Source organism: Leptodactylus fuscus, chromosome 7, assembly GCF_031893055.1.
Source record: "Leptodactylus fuscus isolate aLepFus1 chromosome 7, aLepFus1.hap2, whole genome shotgun sequence".
Taxonomy (NCBI): domain Eukaryota; kingdom Metazoa; phylum Chordata; class Amphibia; order Anura; family Leptodactylidae; genus Leptodactylus; species Leptodactylus fuscus.
The window spans coordinates 21,722,559-21,748,246 of record NC_134271.1 but is presented as its reverse complement, the minus strand read 5'-3'; the positions used below and the strand labels follow the sequence as shown (position 1 = coordinate 21,748,246).

Here is a 25,688-nt window from a genome sequence, read left to right as displayed (position 1 = left end):
CCTACCACAAATATTGTCTCTCCAGTCTTCCAGAAAGATATTGTGACTTCTACATTCATCTGCATACTCCGCAAGCCAGGAGCACATCGCTTCCTCACTGTTGTCTGCGTTGCACACATCATACATACAGCGCTAAAAAGACGGAAAGAGAAGACAATGACTTATAGTATAAAAACATACACAATATAGAATTTTCCTCCGTAGTGTAACCAAAGATTGATCATTTGAGTTGAATACAAAACAGAAACCGAACAGAACTAAAAATGTTAAATTTAAAAACACATAAAAATAAACTAAAATTGTGAAGGATTTTCTTAATTCTGTGTGTTTGTCTTGTTCTTCTTATAGCATGGCCATGTCAAGATTTCGTACGTTCAGGTATGGCTTGGGGTCCAGTTCTTCGTGGCAGGGAGCAAATACATCATTTTTATTCACCAGGCGAGAGCACCAGTGTTTTCCATATTCCTCTGAAAAAGAGAAAACAATACTGACCCACTGTTTCATTTAACCCTTTCCCTCCTCAGTCATTTTTCAATTTTTGTTTTTTAATCCACACCTTCCAAATACCATTACAGTTTTATCTTTCCTTCCACAGAGCCGTATGAGGGCTTAATTTTGTGGGACAAGTTGTACTTTGTACAAAAAAAAATTGAGGCCCAGTTCACAACTGCATTTTGGTTTCCATTCGTTGAGTCCACTTGAGGACCCCCTGAACGGAAACCTATACGCATAAAAAAGCAGCTACCTGGAAAACCCATGGACCACATAGACCAGACCTGGGCAATGCGCGGCCCACGGGCCACATCCGGCCCTCTGACTGCTTCTATCTGGCCTGCATAGCAACTGGAAGTTTTTTCAAGGACCTGTGATGATGTCATCACAGCCTATCACCAGGATAGGCTATGATTCGTTAGTGGGCAGAGCCTCACGGGACTGTGTGCTTCCTGCAAGCTGCTGGCAATGGGGGCTGCTGGATGATAAAGAGAGAAGAGACAGCATGAGCAAGAGGGGGGAACTAGGGGCAGATGTAGGGGGCAGTTAAACTTAATGCACATGTATGGGGGACATTAAGCTAGTGGGAAGATGGAGGGTGACATTAAACTGGGGCAGCTGGAGGAGGATATTAAATCATGGGGGCTAGCTGGAGGGGGACATGTCTGCCTATAGTTGCCCCCAGTTTAATGTCCCCCTCCAGCTGCCCCAGTTTAATGTCCCCTCTAGTTTCTGCTAGTTTATACTGGGGCATCAGGAGAGGGACTTAATACTGTGGGACATTTGGAGGGAAACGTTATAATGTGGGGGGTATAATGTTAGGGTGACTGTAGAGGATTTTACTTTGTGGGGCACATGGGAAAATGATTGAGAATGGGCGGAGTCAGCGGAGAAGTGGGTGGAGCTAAATTTGCTGCGATGAGCATGGCCATCTAGAACCGTTACAATTTCTCATGTGGCCCCATGGGAAAATTAATTGGCCACCCCTGCCATAGACTATAATGCGGTCTATGTGGTTACCACTCAGTTTCTGCACGAAACATGCAGAGAGAAAAGTTCATAAACTGAACGGACCCCAACGGAAACTGAACGGACCTCCTTATAGTCTATGGGGTCTGCGGGTTTCCTTAGGTTACCGCTTTATTATACGTATAGGTTTCTGTTTTTGAAAACATTTTTTAACAACTTCTGCTCAGTACTTTATTGGGACGCGTCCAGCCAATTAGGAATGTCTGATCAACAGACTAACCGTACTCTGTTTTCTTGGGAAAGACTAGGTTTATACCTCATGTAAAACTTGTAAAAATTTATACCTATACTTTTTATATTACCATAGACTTCCATAGATAAATGCATTCCATTACCTTTAATGATGTTTCGAGAGCACGGGTTATCAAAGTAGTCAGGCACGTCATCGCAGCTGGCTTGAATTTTATAAGAATTGCAAAAGGCTGAGACTGCATCTTCAACCACCCCACTGACTGTCATCAGGTCGTCACTTTCAATCCCATTAAAATTGCCACAAAGACCTACAAACAAAGTAACATCTTAGAGTGCGTATTACCACCATAACTCCTTCTAAACCCCTTATATCCTGTTGTAGGGGTTGGTAGGGTTATAGTGAACGTTCCTTTTTTTTAAATAAAAGTGTAATCTTGTTGCAAAGGACATCATTTGTTAAACTGTATGCATATTAGCACTTCAGTACACCCATGGGTCATCCCATCTCCCTAGCGCAAAGTTTGATTTTCCAATGTGCGGTGATGGTGACCCACCAGGTTAAATGTTTCACCTGATGGATACAAGGGATATTAGTCCTACACTGGTACTATTGCAACCAAAAAATGGGTTTCTTCAGCAGGTAACTACTTTGGAAACAAGATATGATATACAATTTGTCTTAGTTTCCATATACCCATCGGTTTCTTCGATTTCTGAGCTGCATTTAAGACATTTAATCCAGCCCATCGGGATCCTGTTCTAAACACAAGAGTCCTGAAACAGCTGTCTACAGATTTGTCGCTCTCACTTTTGGACTACTAATATGCCCATTTGCAGGGGCGTAACTTGAGGGGGTGCAGAGGGTGCAGTCGCACTGGGGCCCAGGAGCCTTAGGGGGCCCATAAGCACTGGCATCAGTATTGAGATTGCAGCTTCCATCTGGTCCATAAGCAGTGCCGCACCTCCCATGAGGTGACCTGAAGCGACCGCTTCAGGCGGCGCTATGCCAGGGCCACGGGGAGGGCAGCATTTTTGCTGATCTAAGCCAGTCCAGGACAAGCTGTCCTGGACTGGCTTAGGATCACCGTCACTGAGCGGTGGATTGGGGAGGTCGCTGGAGCAGGTCCCCTCACACTCAGGCAGAGAGCAGGTCCTCTCCGTGCCTGCTCTCTGCCTGCTAAAGACAATCGCTCTGCTCGTCCCCGCCCCCTATGCTTGGTCCCGCCCCCTCCGTTCAACCCGCCCCCTCTTTCTGACATCCGCTTCAGGCGGCAGAAAGCCATGGTTCACCCCTGTCCATAAGCCAAGGAGACCCACAAATTCCCCTAACCACACTAAGGTGGATTAAACTCCTTAGCACCCGTAACCATCACTATCAAGACTTCGCTGTAGGGATGAGGTAGAGGAGCCCCGGACAAAAGATTGCACAAGACGTCAGTTCCGCCACTGCTCGAGGGAGAATTATCTGTAAACAAGACTCCATATAACAGCTGGGTTTCCTCAATGAGATCTAGTTGCCACCACCTTCCAAGAAGCTGCATATATGAAATTCAGCCCCTTAGTACCAAGATACTCGGGGAAAGAACTCAGAAACAGCTGACTATAAATGGGTCGCTCTTCCTTTTGGAGGAATCTCTAGTTTGTTTGACCTGATGTAACTTGCATAGATTCCCATGTAAATAAGAGTGAAGTTACCTAATGTTTTGCCCTGAAATGAAGAATGCACCGAGATGAAAAGCTGAAAGACCGGCTTCACTTGGACTTTGACACTCAGACCAAATGTTGTCACGACATAGATGTAGAAAGCCGAGCGTTTATATATAGCAAAGTTATCTAAAGAGAGAAAAGTTTTTGATAATAATCAGATTACAAAAGTTTATTTTTCCTGTTTATGGTTATAAGAAAATACTTACCGTGAATTTTCGGCAGGATGACCAAAAAATTGTTGATGTATACATTCCCACAGTAACAAATTTTTATTTTCTGTGAAGAAAGAAGTCAAAATTTAGATATAGGTAGAGAATTGACTTACGTATAAGCAGTGGCGTAACTAGGAATGGCGGGGCCCCGTGGCGAACTTTTGACATAGCCCCCCTAACGACGCCGAAGACCTAGACTGATCCCCTCCTACGCATTCCTGCGCATTCTATTATCCCCCATAGTGGCCCCTGCACACAGTATTATGCCCCATAGTGTCCCCTGCACACAGTATTATGCCCCATAGTGGCCCCTGCACACAGTATTATCCCCCATAGTGGCCCCTTCACACAGTATTATGTCCCATAGTGGCCCCTGCTTACAGTATTATGCCCCATAGTGGCCCCTGCACACAGTATTGTACCCCATAGTGGCCCCTGCACACAGTATTATGTCCCATAGTGGCCCCTGCACACAGTATTATGCCCCATAGTGGCCCCTGCACACAGTATTATGTCCCATAGTGGCCCCTGCTTACAGTATTATGCCCCATAGTGGCCCCTGCACACAGTATTATCCCCCATAGTGGCCCCTGCACACAGTATTATCCCCCATAGTGGCCCCTGCACACAATATTATCCCCCATAGTGCCCCGTGCACATAGTAATATGTCCCACTGTGCACACGCATAAACAATTATTATACTCTGGGGTCTTTTCAGACCCCAGAGTATAATAATCGGAGACCTGGGGAATAAAAACATAAAAAACTGTTTCTTACCTGTCCCCCGGCTCCTACGCTGTCGGCCTCCGCTGCCGTCCTTCTGCAATGACATCGGACATCACATGACCCGGGTCGCAGGCCGGGTTCATGTGACGTCAGAGACATCAGACAACAAGGAAGGAGGCCTGGCAGGATCGTGGAGAGGTAAGTAAGAGTGTTTTCTATGTTTCTTACCTCTCCCAGTCCGCCAATCATTATACTCGGGGGTCCGAAAAGACCCCCGAGTATAATGATAGCAGCGGTAGCGGCTGTCACCGGGCCCCTAATATCCCGGGCCCTGTGGCAGCTGCCTCTGCTGCTATGGCGGTAGTTACGCCACTGCGTATAAGGAATCTGTCCCTTCCCACTAGCTACCGTTGATCCTATGATTCATGGGGCACTGTCTTCATAAATTTACCAAAATTCAAACAGATAGAACAGAATAGAATAGAACTTTATTAATCCTTAAAGAAACATGTATATGTTGTCATCTATAGATATACTTACAATCTCTCCTACATGGATGAACACAGTATTCAGGCAGGTCACCGTCTGAGTCATTCCACATTGCGCAATTCTGGCTATTACAGCAAATGTGTTATTTGTATCCTAAGATAATATAAGATACATGGGTAAAAAAAATTCCATTCACTATATAAGCAGGAAAGAATAAAAACATGCTCTATATCATACATCCCAACCTTTTGTTCACTGGGAGCTACATTCAACCTTGGCTGGTGTATGAGAGCCATATTCAATCCGAAAAAAAATTATGAAATTGAAAAATTTCCTGATATTTTGCTGCAACTATACTAGTGGTATTAGATAGTATCATGGCATCTATGGCCTATGGTTTTCCCTACCCAGTGTACTTTTAATATTGCCAAACTTTCCTTATGTTATTAAGAGGTGCTATATAACGCAGGTAATAAAACGCAATATTCATGTGCTCACCAAGCAGGGTCATACCTTGGACATCAAGTATTGGCAATTGCCATGGAATTTATATTCCTTTTCGTCATATGTCTGCACATGCGATCCACCTCTTACGGTGCAGTTTCCAGAACAGGCGACGTGACTACATGTCCACTGACCCAAAAGGCAAGTGCTGCAATATCATATGAAGAAATCAAGTTACAGTAAATGTTAAAGAGGACCTTTCATCAGATCGGGCACAGGCAGTTCTATATACTGCTGGAAAGCCGCTCTGAATTCAGTGCACTGTCGGCTTTCCCGATCTGTGCCCGGTGTAAAGCGCTATCGGTCCCGGTACCGTAGCGCTTTACAGTCAGAAGGGCGTTCCTGACAGTTAGCCAGGGACGTCCTTCTCTACAGCAGCGCCTATCGTGCTGTACAGTGTGAGCGAGGAGGAACGCCCCCTCCCCTCCTGATAATACTCGTCTATGGACGAGCACTGTGAGCAGAGGGGTTCCTCCCCGCTCACACTGTACAGTGCGATAGGCGCTGCTGTGGAGAAGGATGTTCCTGACTGACTGTCAGGAACGCCCTTCTGACTGTAAAGCGCAACGGTACCGGGACCGATAGCGCTTTACCCGGGGCACAGATCGGGAGAGCCGATAGTGCGCTGAATTCAGCACACTGTCGGCTTTCCAGCAGTATATAGAACTGCCTGTGCCCAATCTGATGAAAGGTTCTCTTTAAGTGAAGTAATATATCAGAGACCATACAGGATAGTCAGTGTAGTTAAAATATAATGCATTAAAATCTGCAGCCCTGTCTGAAGCCCCATACACCAAGTTTTTTTATAACATTTTTTCATATTTTTTATATTTAAGTAGCCTTAATTTTTTCTTAATTTTTCAATAAAAAGCTTTTTTTTTTGTGGGACAAGCTGTATTTTCCATTGGCATCATTTAGGGGTCAAGTTTCGGTAATCGCAATTGACCAGAGCATCTAAGGGGGCGCTGTTGTTGATCTCTTGGGCATAGTTTTCTGACTACCTTAGGTGATTGTACTTTTTGTAAGACAATCCATGACATGCAACTATGTCATGGTGTATTACAGGGGTTATTCAGGACAATAAAATTGATGGCTTATCTCTAGGCAGTTAATACAAGATCAGCATGGATTGAGTTCTGGTCTGGCTGCTCCTGACCGAAGGTACTACATCCACTGCAGGCTGAGTTCACATGAGGTTTTTTGGGACCGGATTTTGACACAGAAGCCGCCTCAGCCAAAAACCAACTAGCCGCGACTGGATGCCGATGCAGTGCATTCCGCTCCGGATTAGGCCCAAATGAATGAGCCAAGTCGGGAGGGAGTGTCGCTCCGCGGATGCCGTAGCTTGCTTCTTTTTTCTGCGAGTGGCAAACAAACGCTAGCAGAAAAAAGAGGTGAACTGAAGTCAATGGGAGGCATTTTTTGGAGCCGGATTCTGAGGCGGATTCCGCGTCAAACTCTGGACCAAAAAACCCCGTGTGAATTCAGCCTCACTGTTTCCATGCACAGGTTTGTACTAGTAATGAGCAAATCAATTTGGACTGAACCAGATTCAACCTGAATTTCGTGCAAAGTCGAAACCCACAGCCCGGAAGTGAAATTATTATACTTTCTATACACCGAGAAAAACACTGATGTATGAATAAGGCCTAACAGTAAGGACAGGCATGACTTGTAGTCTAAGAGATGAGTGTATACCATTTCTGACAAGCAGCGGAGTACGACTCTCCAGGTTGGTATATTTTACCATTATGGGCACAAGGGCAGAGATTCTGTTTTAAACAAGTCTTATTATTATTCACATCATCCATGATGGTTCCTGCAAAATAATGTCAGAAATAGAATATATCAATGCAGTCAGAGGTGTAATGGTGCGGTGTGGTTTTACAATTGATATATAGCTGAAATTAGAAATAATCCGAATATTTTACCTGGTGGACAAGAACATCCCTCTTTGCACTGTTCAATACACAATTTGCTAGCAGTGGGATTGGAACAAGTATTAATACATGGGGACGCACACTCCAAAAATTCCATGGTCCTGGGGCAGCTTATATCTACACAAAAAAGGTACATTGATAGAGATCATTTAACTTTTTGAATATTTTTGGCTTTTCATTTTGTTATATTAAAATATAGTAGAGTCGAAAATTCCCTTTCCAGTGCAGATGACCCCTTTATATAAGTTTCTCTATAGATTTTTTGACTGTTCTGAAAAGATACCAGGAATTCTTTATCACTAATGAATAATAATGTTACTGTACAAGACATCATCATGGCAGGATCAGCAGGGACCACCAAAGCACATTGAGAGTAGGCTATTTAACAGTTGAGGATAGGTTATTTAACAGTTGAGGATAGGCTAATTACAGTTGAGGATAGACTATGTAACAGTTGAGGATAGGCTAATTACAGTTGAGGATAGGTTACTTAACAGTTGAGGATAGGACATTTAAAGGGGCTCTATCAGCAAAATTATGCTGATAGAGCCCCACATATGCGTGAATAGCATTGCTAAAGTTATATTTGCAGCGATGTCCTCGGGTCCAGTCTTCCTCGTCTTCTTTTTCCGGAGTCATTGCTTGTAATCCCGCGCCAGCGCAGTAGCAGGGGAGCGGTAGCAATATGCTCAGTTCCCCTGCAAGAAGAAAGAAGATGTAGGCGTGGCTAAAGATGACATCAGACTGTGCATGCCTGCCCAGGGTGCACGATAAGGTATGATTATCCCATTCTTTTTTAGGGCATTATTTTAAAATGGGGGGGGTAGTTTAAAGGCTATTCACGCACATGTGGAGCTCTATCAGCATAATTTTGCTGATAGAGCCCCTTTAACATTTGAGGATAGTCTATTTAACAGTTGAGAATAGGCTATTTAACAGTTAAGGATGGGCTATTTCGTTATATATATATATATATACACCTTAATATTTTTTGTGACCTCAGACAAAATCTTTGAGCTGAGGAATGTTAATCTTGTTTGATTATTATTGCAAGTAATAATAATAGAGAAATCAATAAAGAAATTTTTTAAAAAAATACATATTTTAGGACCCCCAAAAATTAAATTATTGGGCTTTATGTTTAGTCTTTATTTGTTCCATGATGGTTGAATTTAATGAACATATGTTTTTCAGCTCCTGAACTACATGTAAATTGCTTTTGCACAAAATGTTCCGTTCACTGAATATCAATTGTCTCTACTAGAGATGAGCGAGTACTATTCGAAACTCCTGTTTCGAATAGCACTCTCCCATAGGAATGAATGTACGCAGCTGGCACACAGGGGGTTAAGCAGCCGGCCGCTAGCAAAGTCTGCGTGCCGGCTGCTTCCATTCATTCCTATGGCCGTTTCGAATAGCACTCGCTCATCTCTAGTCTCTATGTCTTGTAGATTACAAAAGGTAAAGAAAAACTAAAATTCTTACAGCAGAAATCTGGGCGTCTCCACATTCCGGGATGTCCGTTTTCCTCCACACATGCTTTAGAAAACTGGTTCAGGTTACTACATAGGCACGTGGTTACTCTCTTTTCTTGACATTTACACAAGTCTTCTGTGCAAGTATCCAGGTAGACTTTGTAATCTTTCATTCTGTATTTGCAGTCTCCCATTTGAGACATGATGGTCTCACATTGGTCTCTCTGTATCAGAAGAAAATTTCGTGTGAACTTTTGACCATTTTAACTTTACTGCTTACATTAGTCAAAGTCCATTTTGTCCTGTTAATACTTGTATTCCCCATGAAATAACAAATATAACAGTTCTATCTAGGGGTCCATTGCAGCATTCAGGTTCACATCTGCTTTCGGGTTTCCATTCGGGGATTCTACTTGGAAATCACACAAACGGAAACCTATACGCATCAAAAAGCGGTTACCTGGGAAAACAAGTGGACCCCATAGACTGTAATATTGGCCAAAATGGCTCTATCTAGACATCCTAGGCACTGATTCACAAGGGGGAAACACCATTTGATGCAGGTGACCATACCATAATCTGGCCGGCTATTGGAGTTCATATACTGGGTTACAGTAGCAGACTCCCTTTAAGTATGTCACTTACCTGATCTCTGCAGTCATCATTAATGTCATGAGAGCCTTGTTCCTGAGTGTGATCAACAACATCAGGACAGTCTACTAAAGGATCATCTGCCTTGTGAAGATTCCCAAAAAGAACATGGGAAATATTGTGTCCTAAAGGGAAAAAAAATGCAATTGAGATTTAAGTAAGATATCAACATCCCATTAACATAGCAATCATACATTATCAAAAAATCTTACAGGGGTAGGTTTTCTAAAGTTTTGAACCTGTTCCCCTCAACTACCAAATGACATGGTTACACCAGGTATTACATAAAGTAGCAGTTCCTGTCTAAGTTGGTGGGCCCTCTGACAATGTTACCGTATGGGCAAAGTATTAAAGTTCCAGTATATCAGCCCCAGGTTTCTGACTTATGTACGGTCCAGGACAGGTCTTGGATAGGCCTCAGCCCCAGGTGTAAGTTCTGGGCTTTTTACTGGGCCATAAAAGGCTGCAGAGCTTGCACTTCAGGGCAGATCCTGGGTGGGAGAGGAGGCGCCTGGGTCTGTCCTGAAATACAGAGAGTCTGATGAGACTGTTCTGTGCTACTTTGTTTTGTTTGTGTGGTTGGTAGTAAGCCACATGTATAGTAAAACATTTTTACTGTTTAGTTAGAGCTCGGACGAGCAGGGTTTTGCTCACCATTTTGCCTGAACTTAAGGCTGTATTTTATTTTTGCTTATTCTGTGCCTGACGTGAAGGTTTATTTATTTTGCTGTTTTTCCAAATAAACCTGTTTGCACTAGACATCGTGTCCCTGTCTCTAACTAGTTGGGTCCGCACCAATACTGCTACCGAGCTACCTCTCACACAATATGAAGACTCTATAGTTTCCACTAATGGCAAATGTTGGTGAAAATGTGAATACAAGGGCTATTTATCCTGCTTCAGGAATTCAATTTCACAGAGGGAAATGAGCCAATATATTGCAAAGTCTATGGAAAATCTACTGCCCATTGTCAGCTGCATTTAAAGCATGTTATCTAGCCAATCTGTATCCTGCTTTGTATGGACCAAGAGTAAGATCTCCTTTTGAAGGAGTTCATGTTTGACTAACATGATTTAACGACATGATTTGCTTTCTAAAAAAAAAAAAAAAAAAAAAAAAATCAATAAATGTTCTACAATAAAAAAAGAAGTCTATGGCGCACCAATGCAGCATCTACAACCTCCATACTAAAAGGGTGGAGAGTGAGCTGTGCTCATTAGATAAACAATGATAGGAACAACGGATGCAGAGCTAAAGGTGGCACCACTGAACAATGATAGGAGCTGCATGCTGATCTGTGGGGTCCCAACAATCAGACCCCTCCCACCTAAAATTGAAGGCCTATATCAAGGATAGACAATCTATTTTTGAAAAATTTTTGAAACTCCTTTAATCTTTTATTCCTTAAAGGGGTTGTCCCATCACAAGGATCCTATCTATACTGCTTGTTAATGTGGATGTAAGACTTTTCCTAAATACATTGCTTCAGCAAAACTGCTTTGTTTGTCCACTATCTTACTTTATTCAATTCATTGTTGACACAGCCCTTGACTTATCTGTTCAAAAGTCAAGTGATGTAGCTGCCTGCTCTCAGGGGGAGGGGCTAAGTGCACGGTAGCGAGCCTGTGTATCTAGCTATTCCTGTGTCTGCACCACGTGAGCTAGCTTCCTGATCTCAGATAGCGGAGAGGATCTGCTTTCATTTCTGAACTCGTCTTCTGTTCTCCCAGTTATCAGGCTAGCTAATTCAATTGTGTTTATTATGGCAGAGACAGGCAGTCTCTGTATGTAACACAGAATGGAGTTGCTCCTGCCTCTACTTCATAGTCCAATATTGTGCATATAGTGTTGTCTGAGGACCTTTGATGACATCATAGGCCCTTCAGCTGCCCCATAGGATCACGCTATGCGGTGGGAGGGGCTACATGCTAATTTGGGTGCGGAGCTAAATGGCAGGTTGCCTATGAAACCCCGCCCACCAAATGACGCAAGAAACTAGGAAGAAAGAAGATTTTACAGCAGTGAAGACTGGTGAGTATGTGACGTGGGAATACCCCTTTAATGAAATTTCATTCAGAAAAGTAAAGCATTAAAACAAAGGCTTAGATGGTATCTTTTTTTTTCTTAGGTTTTCTATACAAAAGTCAAGGAAGATTCTATTTGTTAATGTCAGATGTTTACTGAAGGAGAATATACATATGGTTAAAAGGTTTCAATATTGTCACTTTAATTTAATTGTTTCACTTGGGTAACTGGATCTTAAACAATAAGATGCTGATATTCATCCACAAATATCAGAATGCTTTGATCTGGTGTTCTTATCTTTGTGACATAAGACAGTTGGGAGATCCTGGAGTTCGATGTAGCAAATTAATCTTCTAAGCTTTGGTTTTATCTCTAGAATTTATTTGACACCATCTGAGCAGAATCAAAGTCGGCTCAGGAGAAACTAAGTCAATAGGGAAGTTGACTACAGGCCTCAGGAAAAGACCTGCGATTTCAGAGGTAGTGACATCTCAAGCCCTTTGCTGAGGCCACTTATTGGCCTCAGTGGTCATGTGCGGCTGGGACTTCCACTACGCACTATTATTATTGGTCCTTAGCACTCTTAAAGAGTACCTTCAATTATAAAACAACTTTTCATATATGAATATGGCAAAAGAATACAATAAACATTTTAACATATCTTATTAAAGAAATGTTTCTTCCATTTTTCAGGCAGAGTAGTTTTGACAATGAAGTCTATGGAGAAGTAGATAACTAGATAACGCACACTGCAACTGCTTTTTTTTTTACACTGCTATCTCTGAAGATAAAACTCTACTACTGCATAGACTGTGGTTAAAAAAAAGTAATGGCCTCCTGCTTCCCTTTCTATAGACTTCTGTGTGTCAGACAAAAAATGGATATGAATGCTATAGTGATAAAAGCCTGAATGAAGGGAAAGAGAAAAGATGTGGAACGTGACTTTATAAATATGGTGTTCGGTGCAAAGTGTGTTCAGTGTTTTTAATATGTTGTATAGGCACGTATACAACAAAGAATATAGATGTTGGAAATACAAGAACAAATAGTGGTAAGAACAGTCATAGCCCATGACCACCGAAACGTCTCATGTCCATATAAATGATGGACAATTTTGGGAAATGATGTATCATATAGTACATTCTAGAACTGAATACTAGGATAAGGAAATAACCCGGGACACACAGCTGATTTATCCATAATAGAATACCAAAGCTTTAGATTTCCTTCTACACTTTCCAGTCTGACATGTCAATTTTTAAAATTTTTCATAACATTGACTTCATATAAACAGATTCCCACTGAAATCCAATGGATTATAATGTGGGCGCCAATATTTTTCTGCATTCGAATATGCGTGAAAAATCAGTTATGTGATCATACCAATATTTTACATTCCACTATTAATATATTATTATTCATTACTATGTATTAGTACAATTTTTATTTGCGTACCAACCTTTCCACTGAATATCATTCGCGCCATCATCATCATAATTTCCGCACATTCCGCAAACCCTATTCTTGTATTGCTCATCTAGCTCCACCTTGAAGAACAACATATCCATATATGAAACACGGCGTTGAGTCAATGGGGAAAGTGTCTTATTTTTGTCATTTTTGCCCTTTTTTATGACGGTGCATTTTCTACAGTCACGTGGTGTGTAACAATTCTTACATATCTTTACCTCAAGATATAAAATTTGGATTTCAGTGTCAAATATTTCAAGTTTTTTAGGCTACCCATAAAGTGGAGCGCTGTTGCACATTTTTGGGGGGCTTTTGAGAAAGGCCGCGTATTATTAATGTATAGAAAAATGTTACCTTAAATAAACCAAGCCCACTTTTTATGACCGAAAAGCAAAGCAACAAAACTTGTGTTAAAAATCATGAAAATAGATGCACAAAAAAACAAAAACAAAAAATCCTACACACTCAGAGGCTCCCTCAAGGCTCTGTCATGGGAATCCTCCTCTTCTCCACCTATATTTATACCCTGTGGACACAGCCCCTATTGGCCTGATGAACACGCTGGAACGGCACTGAAACATGTAGCCCATGGAACCAAAAAAACTATGTTATTAAAGGGATTTTACCATTAAAACCGCCATTAGGTTAAAATCCCAGTTTTTGTCGGTGTGCAAATGAGTTCTCTCGCAGCACTGTGGGCAGGCCTCAGTGCTCAAACAGCACTGGGAGCGTCCCCAATGTTGTGAGAGAACTCTCTCCAGGGACTCCTCCATCTTCTTCAGAAACCACCTCTTCACTCGTTTTCTTCCGGCTGGGGTCACACTTTGTAGCCTGCGCAGTCAGCTCTGCCATTGGGCATCATGCAGAGCTGACTGCAAATGCTGGCGGCCATCTTTTGTGGCCACTACAGAGAGTACTGCGCATGCTCGAGTAAGCGGCCACAAAAAAATGGACGCTGGCATTTGCAGTCAGATCTCTGTGAGGCCCGATTGCAGAGCCGACTGTGCAGGCGTCGAAGCGTGACCCCAGCCGGAAGAAGACGAGTGAAGAAGCGGTTGCTGAAGAAGATGGAGGCGTCGCTGGAGAGAGTTCTCTTGCAGCATTGGGGACGCCCCCGATGCTGTCTGAGCGCTGAGGACCGCCTCCAGTGCTGCGAGAGAACTCAGTGGCATACCAACAAAAAACGGGATTTTATCTGAATGGCGGGTTGAAGACAACTTCTAAAGGTAGGAGAAGACTAGCCTTTCTTAAGGCTATTTCGACGTGTTAACGAGAAAAAAAAAGGTTTTAATGGTAGAATCCCTTTAAGTCCGGATTATCTCTCCTCATTGGAACAGCGGCACTCTAAGATTTTTCCCAGTTTTTCCTTCCCACTTCTCTGCTGTTATTTGGTGATACAATATTGTGCACCATACATAAGATGTAAATAAGACAAACAATTACAATTATTTTTGTATATTGCACAGAATCAACTACTATGGATAATACAAATGTCTCCTTACCTTGAGGTTATCGCCCCAGTTCCAGATTACTTTTATACCATTGGCTGTGATTTCGAAGTTTGCACAGGTGTCTTTCACTTCAACACCATTCCTTTTTTGGTAATCCGTAAAGCTGAAAGCCAAGTTCAAAGTGGATTTGGATAAATCATGTTATTACGTTTAGATAAGTTGCCAATGGATACAACCATGAATGTAGGAGCTCTCTTTAATCTGGTATATGATTTTCTTATTGCAACCTCAGATAGACTGGGTTCGCATGAGGATTTTTGGACACCTCAGAATCCGGTTGAAAAAATGCCTCCCATGTAGAGATGAGCGAGTACTGTTCGGATCAGCCGATCCGAACAGCATGCTCCGTAGAAATGAATGGATGCACCTGGTACTTCCTATTTGACGGCGGCCGGCCGCTTAACCCCCCGCGTGCCGGCTACGTCCATTCATTTCTATGCGAGCGTGCTGTTCGGATCGGCTGATCCGAACACTACTCGCTCGTCTCTACTCCCATGGACTTCAATGGAAGCCGTTCACTTCTTTTTTCTGCTAGCGGTTTTGTGTTGCTCCCGGAAAAAAGAAGAGACCTGCCCTTTCTTGTTGTGAATTCTGCGGTGGAATCCGCCACAGCGTCCACACATCCGCAGCGCGATACCTCCCTCCAGACTAGGCCCATTCATTTGGTCCTAATCTGGAGCGGAATGCCACGACTGTATGCCGGTGCGCAGGTAGCCGTATTTTGGACTAGATTCTGCAGCCTGCATGTCAAAATCCGGCCCGATAAACACCGCCTTATAAGGCACACTACACCCATGAATAGATAATCCGACAACAGTATAGAAATCAAGGCTAGGTTTCAGACCATGGAATGTTTCTTTATTCATGATTGTATCCATCAAGACAAAAGACTTTCAATGCTAAGATGACTAGAGAAAATCTTTAAAACGCTACAAAATTTTTAAACTTTATTTTCAAAATTGTTTAATTCTATTCTATAAATTGTTGGATACGTTCCTGAGAAAACCGTATAATTCTTAGGGAGCGTTCCCACTACCGTCTGTGTCCGACAGGTAGTGTCCGCTCCTAGTGTCCGCTCAAAATCTGGCACGGACATTAGGAGCGGACACTAGCTGTGTCCATGACACCTGTCATTTATTTAAATGGCGATCGGGTGCGTTCTTTTGCACTCCGTTCCTGTCCTTCACTGTCCGCATGTCGGGTTTTTCTGTCCGCTTGAAAAGTCGGACATCTTTACATGCGGACAGGGAAGGAAGGGCACGGAGTGCAAAAGAACGCACCCGATCGCCATTTAAATGAATGACAGGTGTCACTGACACAGCTAGTGTCCGCTCCTAATGTCCGTGCCAGATTTTGAGCGGACACTACCTGTCGGACACAGACGGTAGTGTGAACGCCCCCTTAGATTGTCCTTTGCAAAAATGGTTTTGGATGCATTCATGAGAAAACCTCTTTAAGGCTGCATTCACACAGAGTAACGCTAGCCGTAATTTGAGCTTATTTTTACAGGCGTAGAAATCCGAGGGTCGCGTTTACGTTGCGTTTTACGCTGCGTTTTTTTTACTATTAGTGTATACGCGGCGTTTTTTGCTCTCGTAAACGCTCCACATTTTTTAACGGAGCGTGTACGCTCAAAGTAAAAAAAACGCTGCGTAAACGCAACGTAAACGCGACCCTCAGATTTCTACGTCTGTAAAAATAAGCTCAAATTACGGCCGGCGTTACTCCGTGTGAATACAGCCTAATTCTTAGATTTCCCTCATGTAGTGGGGTATGCAGTAGCTGCTATAGACAACCCTTGAAGATTTCTAACTGAATCTCATTCAGCAGCAGCATGTAGGACATTATACAGCAGCACTGAATAAAGAACTAAGTGTGAGATAGAAAACCTCACAGGCGCAAAATAACGCGGCGTATACGCTCCTAACTCCCATTGAAACGAATAGGAGCATTTTGAGCGCGACATCTGCCGTCATCACGCTCAACGTTACATTATGTGAATGCACCCTAAGAGGAACATTTGCCCAAAAACTCTAGCAAAAACTGCGCATGTCAGTATAAATTCTCATCATATTGAAAAATGAAATAAATATTTCTGTTGCTCACTCTTCGCCATCTATGAAGATTCCTGCTGGACGGACGACAATGTAGACATTATCAATTTCAGCTGTGAAATAGACTATATTGCCTTCTCCTGCAGTAGGTCTGTGTACGGTGATATGAAACAACGGCGGTTCGGAGTAGCAGTCCATGCAGAAATCATATAGACATGTTCCGTCAAAACTGAAAGTTCTATCATCGAAGGTCTTAAAGTGGTACATTCCCCATGTGCTGCAGTATTTTTTGGATTCTTCATTTTTTTGGACTGTAAAAGAAAAACAAAAAGAAACATTATTTCCATTGGGAAGCATTATACTGTAAAGGGGTTATCTGGATTCATCGAAAACATTTCTTCATATTGTTTATTACAAGCCATATGGAAAAACCTTACAGATACAGCAAATTTGCAGCAAATGGAATGTATTATAGCGATCAGTTCTTTACATATTGCAATCAAATTTTGTAGCAAGTTCATTCGAATTTGCATGGATCAGACGTCTTAAAGATCTAGTGATGAAAGGCATGTATATGCGATAATATACCTACACAAGTCCCATGCTTGTGGCCTAGGAGGATTTTGCATCTGGTTTATTTCAGGTTGCAGTGACCCAAGACACATTGCATTATGTACAAAATCAGCTGCATTGTTCAGTCTGGGCTAGGTTTAACCTCTTGTTATGAGAAGAAACATTCGACATGATTTTTTTTCCAAATGGTTTGTAATATATTAAATATGAATTTATAGTTACACAACGGAAATATTAATCGTAAAGTATAAAATTTTAGAAGTCCCGCATTGTCTTGTATTAGATAATACAAAATACAATTATCGGTGGCTCAGTGGTTATCACTGCAGCCTTGCAGCGCTGGAGTCCTGGTGTTCAAATCCCGCCAAGGACAAAAAAAAACATCTGCAAGGAGTTTGTATGTTCTCCCCGTGTTTGCGTGGATTTCCATCCCATATTCCAAGAAAGACATACTGATAGGGAAAAATGTACATTGTGAGCTCTATGTGGGGCTCACAATCTACATAGATAAAAAAAAACAATTATCTGATAGGCCAGAAATAGTGACATATAGAAGTCTATGGAGAGGGAAAGGAGAAAGAAAGGAGGCTGTTAGTTGATTTATTGCCTCATTGCCTCCCAGTGTAGCAGAGTTTAGCAATCTCTTCATGTCCAGTGTCCTCTTTCGTTCCCTCCCCTCTCCATAGACTTCTTTGTAAAAAGTAATTCAGTTTGATAAATGGAGAAAAAGTAATAAAGTATATGACATTTCTAATACTATTCATTTATGAAAATGCGTTTTACAATTGCAGGTACTCTTTACCTCTTACCTACCCGCTTCAGGCCATAAGATGAATCTGTGAGCTCAAGTATAAAATAATAACTTTAACAAGTCTCATTCATGCATTTTTTAAAAATAAAAATCCATGGTAAAAATTGACCCAGTGCAGATTTCAAAATTTACAAGACCACCAATATCCTGTGGATTCCATGTGGGTGCACTAACTTGATTTACTAAATGTTAACATCTGCTACATCTGTACGCTGATGTATAACAGAAGATCGCATATGTTCTGTGTGCACAATACCCTAAAGAATGCTTAAACATATTAAAGGGAGTCTGTAACCCAAACCTGGTTCAGGTAGATAGATTAGGGTCACCTGAACCAAGCAATGTGTTCCCCTTGTGAGTCGGAGCCTTTGTTGCTGTGATATCTCCGTATTTGTCAATATGCAAATGAGCTCTTTGGAGCAACAAGGCCCCCGTTTCTCCATAGAGCTTACTTGCAAATTGACAAAAAATACAGGTGCAATGGAGATACTGAATTATAAGGGGAAACATTTGTTCATTCAAGTGACCCTAACCTATCTGTCTGCAGGACTGGGTTATATAGACAATATAGAGATATGAGAGGTAGATGGATAAATGGATAGAGAGAGATAGATATTAGTTAGATAGATAGATAGATAGATAGATAGATAGATAGATAGATAGATAGATAGATAGATAGATAGATAGATAGATAGGAGATAGATAGGAGATAGATCTATAGACAGAAGACAGAGATGAGTGATAAACAGATAAAAGATTTATAGATGTGAGATAGATAAATGGATATAAGATAAATGGATAGATTATCTAGAAGATTGATAGAAGTAAGATATTAGATACATAGATATGAAATAGATAGATAGATAGATAGATAGATAGATAGATAGATAGATAGATAGATCGATCAGAGATATATGGATAGGTAGATTGGTTACAAGATTGATAGAAGTTAGATATAATATAGATAGATAACAGATAGAGTTATAGATAGAAGATAGAGATGAGTGATAAACGGATAAAAGATTGATAGACGTGGGATAGACAGACAGATTAGAGATTGATTGATTGATAGACTGTACCTTAAAAATAGGTTATTCACAATAACAAAACAAAATAATTGCAGCACTAGCAAGATAACGTAAGTGCAAGGTTTTGTTATTTTGGGAGTATGTTGTACTAAAGTATTGTTGTGTCTTTAGATAGATTAGATTGATAGATTAGAATAATAGATAGCTAGATGAATAGATTAGATTATATTACTAGATTAGATTAGATAGAGCTTTCTTACCTATCACCAGCTTCAGTTGTGCATTGACTACAAGTATACAGCCTGCAGACAACAACAAGAGAGGCCACACTCCTTCCATGCTGGCTACTGGCTCTCCCCTCTGGTGTTGTAATGACTTGTTACCACCATCATCTTATAGGTGGAGATTTTGGCAGCATCTGGCATAGGTGTGTTCGGGTGCAGGGAACCATAGCATTTTCCCAGCTGACCAGGAGGGAAACGTAACAATTGCCTTTTTAGTTGTCAATTTGTCTAGGATTGAAAGTCAGGTGTGGGAACAGATTTGTGGCTTCGCACCGTGAGCTAAAAGTGACCTAATCTGTAAAACGTAAGTGCATTGTTTAAAGCAAGAGGTTTTACAAACTTTTAAATTTTTTATATTCCATGTCACTATCTACATATAAAAAAAAAACTATTAAATCCTGCAATTTTCACTTTGTCCACTACACCTAATAATAGACAGACAATGGCCAAATCTGTAGGGGTTTTCTATGCAACAGTTACAATCCTAATTTACATAACATGTAAGATGAACAGTTTTATAATAGAAGAAAACACCTCTATAGATAAGACCACTGAGCCATCATTGAATCCACTACTGACATTAGGTGATCTCATAGCTCATCTACTCTTCTTCCCTACATAGAGCATGTCCCAAAAACTCTCTCGCCGACCTCTATAAGTCAGCATCTTTCTATGGCTGTCTATGGCCATGAGACTGCTATAAAGGATATCTCTAAATCCTGGTAACAAAGTAGGGTTACCACGATACCAAACCAGTTTGGCTTGGTGCCACCTCAAAGGCGTAAGGCTAGCAGATCTCCTGGTCTTCAACCTTCAACTTCCATACGGGGATCTGGTCTCTATTCGGTGAGTCCTCCAGGCCTCTACCTCCTGAGCTGGTCTCAGTTTGGTATCAGATGACCAGGCTGGACTAAACAGAAACAGTCTAAGGGTGCATTCACACTGAGTAAACGCTAGCTTATTCTGAACGTAAAACACGTTCAGAATAAGCGGCGTCTAAAGCAGCTCCATTCATTTCTATGGGAGCGGGGATACGAGCGCTCCCCATAGAAATGAATGGGCTGCTTCTTTCACTCCGTGCAGTCCCATTGAAGTGAATGGGGAGTGCCGGCGTATACGGCAAGCTCTGCTCATGCCGGAGCGTACACGCCGGCACTCCCCATTCACTTCAATGGGACTGCACGGAGTGAAAGAAGCAGCCCATTCATTTCTATGGGGAGCGCTCGTGTCCCCGCTCCCATAGAAATGAATGGAGCTGCTTTAGACGCCGCTTATTCTGAACGTGTTTTACGTTCAGAATAAGCTAGCGTTTACTCAGTGTGAATTCACCCTAAGGCCGGGTTCACACGGAGTATTTTGGATCGTGATTTGGTATGTAGATGCCGCAGGAGCATTTGCGGGCTGTATTCGCTCCCATTGTTTACAATGGGAGCCGGTACCGTATACACGGCGCTATTTTACGGCCGTGATTTTGACAGCGCAAAATAGCGCCGCGTATACGGTACCGGCTCCCATTGAAAACAATGGGAGCGTATACGACCTGCAAAAGCTCCCGCGGCGTCTACGTACCAAATCACGATCCAAAATACTCTGTGTGAACCCGGCCTAAAACACAGAGTGTGTATAGAGAATAAAACCAGGACAGACAAGTGAATGGGCCTAGTCCTCAGTAATCCAACAGAATGGTTCTCCTCCCCTTCCTATATCCATAGTAATAGGGGCACTTATACTATGTACATAAGTAGCCTTACATTGGTGTCCCAGGGACATGGCAGAGTCTCTGAGATGGCTGCTCCAGAGGGTGAATGGACGAGTTAGGCTAAGTTCACACGGGGGGCGGTGGGGCGCCGTGTCACTCTCGGGTCAAAACCAGCCTGCCACGACTGTCGTGGCTTCCAACAGTCGCGGCTTCCCCCTCCAGAGCAGGCTCCAACAGCCGTTCCGAACAGCACGCTCCCATAGAAATGAATGGAAGCGGCCGGCATGCGGGGGGTTAAGCGGCCGGCTGCCGGTAAGGTCTGCATGCCAGGTGCTTCCATTCATTTCTATGGGAGCGTGCTGTTCGGATCGGCTGATCGCTCATCTCTAATTAGTAGTCCAAGTGACCGCATTAATGGGACATTAATACATGTGTGAACTTACTAGAATTTAGTTCTTAATCTCATTTGCCCTTGTAGATTGTTAATAGTAGAGGTCAATGTGCCTAGGTCTAGGTTCATGGTGACCCGTTCAGACTTTTGTCATTGTTCATATCGTTCCCATGATTGTAATATTTTGCCATACAGGACTAACCCCCAAGGCTGTGATCTCATTGCTTATTGAATAACTAACTAAACAGTAACAACTGTGCTCACCAAAAAACTGGGAAAATAACCCAACATGCATGGCCCTTAAATTAAAACATCTTGATATAAATGAATAGTGCGGATGAATATAAGAACTTTTATAATATAGATAATCAAGTTATAAGGCAGAGATACTATTACCATAGAAGTCTATGGAAAAGGGAGGAAGAGGAGGCTGCCGTAAGTGGAGAACTTCTAACACTGCTATGTTTCAAGTAAGACCCTACTGCTGCACAGAATGAGGCAATAAATCAATTATTGGCCTCCATACCCCCCTCACCTCTCTGTAGATTTCTGTGTTAATTCTGAGACAGACTATATGTAAACAAACAGACTGAGTAAAGATAAGGCGGAAGAGAGCAGCCTAAGTGGAGATGAATGTGTATGTGTACTATCTATAATATTGATGTGTGTGAATATACTGTACATGTCACGTTATGATATATCACGTACAAAAATCTATATGGCACTTCAGAAGCCTGTCATCTCAGGCCTGCCAAAAGCATTCAGCCACAGGACCACTTACAGTCAGTGAGGAGGGGGGTGTTGTACTGAGGTATAGTGATGACTAATAGACTACATGTCATACCCCGCATTGTGTATATACATCATATACAACTGCCTTAACCACTTATGGACCAAGACAATTTAAATTTTTGCCCTTTTTTTAACCTTCCAGTCTTCCAAGCACCTTTTTCACTTTTACTTTTCGGTTCAGTGTCACATGATCACTTATTTTTTGCAGTACAACTTGTACTTTGTAATGGCGCCATTTCATGTTCGGAGAAACTTACTGGAAAGCTGGGAAAAATTTAGAATGGGGTGGAATTGGGGAAAAATGCAATTTGTTTATGGGTTCACAGGATTCGCATTGTGTGGTAAAAATGACATGTAACCTATATTCCTTAGGTGGGTATCATCACACCAATACCAAGCATTTTTCATGTTTTAATAGCTTTAGATTAGAAATTCTTGTAATATAAAAATTATTTGTTGAAAAAAAAAAGCAATTTGGCCATTTTCATTTTTTTCTCTTACATTCACCGCATGGGGGTGGTGTCAGCACTGTTTAGGTGCCGTGGTCATGGTTGACTGCAGCATCTAAGGTGTTAAGCCTCTGTAGGTCAGCAAGAGGCAGAAGAAAAAAATTATTCTATTGAGGACTGTGATTGGGCCGTGCCAGGCATATGGACACACTAAGCATCATGACATTATCGAGGAGACCAGGAAAGACCCCGGACCTTGTGAGGAGGCCCAAAAGAGGTGAGGGAAGGTGAGCATCAATGTCTAAATGGCTTCCCTGGGCCTCCACCTATCATACTTTGGGGTCTGAATAGACCCAAGTATATAATAATTTTGCTTCCGGTTCTATTTCAACTTGTTCAACCTGAAACGAATCAGGGACCCCGAGCCACCTGAAATTCATCTTGGATGGTTCGACGATCTTTAGTCCGTAGCCCATAAAGGACTTTTTGGAGATTTTCCAGACTACATTTTGTTTTTGTTAGGTTTCACAGATGTCTCCAGTACGGAAAATTTCCATCGGGTTTTGATAAAGTTCATTCTGTATTTTCGTACGGTCTACAAAAGCCACATGCTGCCCTCTAGTGGTTACACAGAATACCTAGTATAACTGAAATAGATGGAGGAAAAAGTTGGGTGAAGAGTCATACTAGTAGCAACCAAATAACCAGCGGCGGGCCGGAGCCAGAATTAGGCCTAAATAGACTCCGGCCTGCCACTGACCCCCCGACCCCAGACTAGAGGGAGACAGGAACCCCTGCAGACTCAAGGGAGGTTCTGGTGCTCAACCAGAAGGAACTGGAAACACCATTTCAGTGCTGGAGCAGCCTCTGCGCGGTACAACGGAGTCTCTAGCCCGACCTAGAAATTGCACTATTGCGCCCAGAATCCACATCTCTGGAAATCCATAACTTAGTCAATCCAATTTGTTAAACTGACTGCAGGTGGATTATGTGGCTATGGCCAGTCTGTAGTAAGCCCTGGCTACTGCATATACGCATATATATGTGCGCGCATATATATGTGCGCGCATATATATGTGCACACACACACACACATATATATGCGCCCCACCCTGTATATGCGCGCACATATATACGCATGTGCATATATATGTGCGAGCATATATATGTGCGCACACACATATATGCACCACACCCTGTATATGTGCGCACATATATATGCGCCCCACCCTGTATTTGCGCACACATATATACGCACTGGGTGTCCTGGAAAAGCCTTATCCTTTGTATCAGGAAAGTAAAACAGCTGATCCTTTTGTGATTTCCTGACATATATATGCGTATATATGTGCGCGCATATACAGGGTGGGGCGCACATATATGTGTGCGCATATATATGTGCGCACACACACATATATGCGCCCCACCCTGTATATGCACGCACATATATACGCATATATATGTGCGCGCATATATATGTGCCCCACCCTGTATATGCGCACACACACACACATATATATGCGTCCCACCCGGTATATGCGTGCACATACGGTATATACGCATATATATGTGCGCGCATATATATGTGCACACACACACACATATATATATGCGTCCCACCCTGTATATGTGTGTGAATATACTGTACATGTCACGTCATGATATATCAAGTATACAAATCTATATGGCACTTCATCGTCATCTCAGGTCTGCCAAAAGCATTCAGCTACAGGACCACTTACAGTCAGTGAGGAGGGGGGTGTTATACTGAGGTATAGTGATGACTAATAGACTACATGTCATACCCCGCCTTGTGTATATACATCATATACAACTGCCTTAACCACTTATGGACCAAGACAATTTAAATTTTTGCCCGTTTTTTAACCTTCCTGTCTTCCAAGTACCATAACTTTTCTTTTACTTTTTCACTTTTCGGACCTCTTATTTTTTGCAGTACAACTTGTACTTTGTAATGGCGCCATTTCATGTTCGGAGAAATTTACTAGAAAGCTGCGAAAAATTCAGAATGGGGTGGAATTGGGGAAAAAATGCAATTTATTTATCGGTTCACAGGATTCGCATTGTGTGGTAAAAATGAAATGTAACCTATATTCCTTAGGTGGGTATCATCACACCAATACCAAGTATTTTACATGGTTTAATAGCTTTAGATTAGAAATTCTTGTAATATAAAAATTATTTGTTGAAAAAAACAGCGATTTGGCCATTTTCATTTTTTTTCCCTTACATTCACCGCATAGGGGTGGCGATGGTGTCAGCACTGTTTAGGTGCCGTGGTCATGGTTGACTGCAGCATCTAAGGTGTTAAGCCTCTGTAGGTCAGCAAGAGGCGGAAGAAGTAATCCCCCTGACAAAAAAAATTATTCTAGTGAGGACTGTGATTGGGCCATGCCAGACATACGGACACACTAAGCATGATGACATTATCGAGGAGACCAGGAAAGAGCCCCGGACCCTGTGAGGAGGCCCAAAAGAGGAGGGGGAAGGGGAGCATCAATGTCTAAATGGCTTCCCTGGGCCTCCCCCTATCGTACTTTGGAGTCTGAATAGACCCAAGAATATAATAAATTTGCTTCCGGTTCTATTCCAACTTGTTCGACCTGAAACGAATCAGGGACCCCGAGCCACCTGAAATTAATCTTGAACGGTTCACCAATCTTTAGTCCGTAGCCCATAAAGGACTTTTTTGAGATTTTTCAGAGATTGGACTACATTTTGTTTTTTGATAGAGAATGGGCAACTTTTTATTCTCTTTGCTAATACAATCTTGGTTTAGCAAAAAAAATGACTTCAAATTAAACCGGATCAATAAACTAGGAATTTTGAACAGACTTTGAACGTACCTCTACAGCCTTGGATTCTCATCAAACGTCTTTGCAAAATTTGTTAGGTTTCACAGATGTGTCCAATACGGAAAATTTCCATCGGGTTTTGATAAAGTTCATTCTGTATTTTCGTACGGTCTACAAAGGCCACATGCTGCCCTCTAGTGGTTCCACAGAATACCTAGTATAACTGAAATAGATGGAGGAAAAAGTTGGGTGAAGAGTCATACTAGTAGCAACCAAATAACCAGCGGCGGGCCGGAGCCAGAATTAGGCCTAAATAGACTCCGGCCTGCCACTGACCCCCCGACCCCAGACTAGAGGGAGACAGGA

General features: G+C 42.2%; 1 protein-coding gene across 1 annotated transcript; it reads right to left on the bottom strand.

Annotated features, from left to right (window-relative positions):
• Positions 1-438: 438 nt before the first annotated feature.
• Positions 439-19,230, bottom strand: LOC142214424 (mucin-5B-like; the record flags this gene model as incomplete). The annotated part of the gene is made up of 14 exons (XM_075283370.1): positions 19,152-19,230; positions 16,532-16,790; positions 14,417-14,528; positions 12,904-12,991; positions 9,413-9,543; positions 8,778-8,991; positions 7,284-7,409; positions 7,051-7,171; positions 5,362-5,500; positions 4,900-5,001; positions 3,627-3,696; positions 3,409-3,546; positions 1,857-2,021; positions 439-467 (listed from the first exon to the last, which is right to left on the bottom strand). Coding segments are annotated over exons 1-14 (1,773 nt in total), but the record flags the coding sequence as incomplete, so codon positions are not given.
• Positions 19,231-25,688: the final 6,458 nt, after the last annotated feature.